Here is a 1767-nt window from a genome sequence, read left to right as displayed (position 1 = left end):
GTAGGTCAGTAGGGGGCGAACGCAGGCATTGAAGAACCTGTATAAATAGTTGAACTTCCTGGTTTTTCGCCAGCATGGCCATGGCACCTGTGCGGTGCACAACAAGTCACGTGATGTCCAATCCAGTAATATAGATGAATACTTGGTATAACTTGGTATAACTGGATTGTTAGTAATGATGAGAACAACCGTGATGCTGATCTTACCATCCAACAGGTACTCGGCACACAGGTGGATGTTGATGCTGCTGTGCAGGCCTGAAATGAGTCGATAAAAAACTCTCTTCTCCAAACACAAACCTGCACAGTGACAGAAGTGCAGTCAGGTGAAAATGTAAATCAGATCCTTTATTAAGTGTAAAAAAAACTTTTTTGAGCCAATTTTTAACATTAGTGTTTTTGCTGAAAAACCTTGAAAACTGGAAGTTTATTGGTGTCGTGACATTCAGTAGAAAGGAACACACCAGTGAAGATTTTCTAAAGCAACCTTCGTTTGGACCCACAAKTATGACAGAAGAGAGAAACAGAAAAATGAGGTGCAACTCACCTTCGAGCCACTTGTAGAAGCCCTCTCCTGCAAAATGACACAAACACAAAGTCTAAAATAGTTTTTCCAACACAGATAATAATACAAAAACTTGTTCAACTACTTGTATTTTACTCACCATCATCATCTCCTGAACAGAGAGCCCCAGAGAGGAGAAAAATAAACATTCGTTTTTATACAAAGATGGTTAAACACAGAACAAATGCATATTTCCATAAATACAGTAAGAAGCAGAGAGAAAATCTGTTATCTTATATTCAGAGGCATGAGTTTAAATCCACCTTGGCAGCCAAGAAAAAAAAAAAAAACAGAGTTCAACATAAAAATATTGAAAATGTGACTAACTTTAAACATCGACATCAGTAAAAACCAAGTGGTCAGCTGAAAATTAATCTTCTGCACTGAGACCCTCACACCACCGTATGTGAGGAACTGAAATCAGAGGTGATTGCTCTAAGACTGCAAGGGAAGCTCAGCTTCCCCTAAAATGTCAAACAACTAAGTGATCAAATATATACTGTTGTGTGTTCATGTCACTGACTAAATATGCACCACAACGCACTCAACTTTTGTTCAGAATCAGCTTCTTATCACTGGTAACGACGAGACTTTCCTCATTTCATTCATTCCCGCAGCTTCACAGAGCTTTAAACAGTGCAGACGCTGAGCTTCCACTGGGTTCAAAAGCAAAGACTGCAGCGAAACGAGACGAGTCATTGGATAGATGCTGGTTTTGTCCCGCCCATCGGACGCTCAGCATCTCTGGGGGTCTATGGAGCAGTGGGCTGGCCTCGGTTAGCCTGGACGCTCAGCTTCTGCATGATGATTGGATGATCTGTCTGAGGCAAGGAGGTTCTATAGAACAGCTGGAGCTCAGAAACCAGGTGACCGTGTGATCGGCTGGAGAAGCTAAAGGCTAACGCTAACAGTCAAGAGTCTAGATTTCCCATTACTGTACATGTTGACAACAGAGCAGAAAAAAGGACTGACGATGTGGAAATCATAAAAACTATTAATAATAATATTAATCCAATTATTATTAATATTTTACAGTTTATATAATCTATCTAATGTTTTAAATAATGTCAGAAAAGCTGTTTGTGTTATGGATTTATTAACAGAAGATAAACAGGAAAATGTCTCATTTCACAGGCCTGTCACGATAACAAATTTTGCTGGGCGATTAATTGTCTCAAAATTTATTGCGATAAACGATAATAT

At 39.4% G+C, this 1767-nt stretch overlaps 1 protein-coding gene across 1 annotated transcript in view; it reads right to left on the bottom strand.

The window, feature by feature from the left end:
• The window catches only part of ero1b (endoplasmic reticulum oxidoreductase 1 beta), a gene marked incomplete in the record, with an annotated part of 60322 nt that overhangs the window by 13921 nt on the left and 44634 nt on the right, over window positions 1-1767 (bottom strand). Inside the window, 3 exon segments of the mRNA XM_014028449.1 lie at window positions 207-299; window positions 547-573; window positions 665-676. Of these exon segments, the coding sequence (XP_013883903.1) occupies window positions 207-299; window positions 547-573; window positions 665-676 (132 nt within the window).

This window comes from Austrofundulus limnaeus, unplaced genomic scaffold (genome assembly GCF_001266775.1).
Source record: "Austrofundulus limnaeus strain Quisiro unplaced genomic scaffold, Austrofundulus_limnaeus-1.0 Scaffold764, whole genome shotgun sequence".
Taxonomy (NCBI): Eukaryota; Metazoa; Chordata; class Actinopteri; order Cyprinodontiformes; family Rivulidae; genus Austrofundulus; species Austrofundulus limnaeus.
The sequence above is the reverse complement of the archived record's forward strand: the minus strand, read 5'-3'. Positions and strand labels throughout refer to the sequence as shown.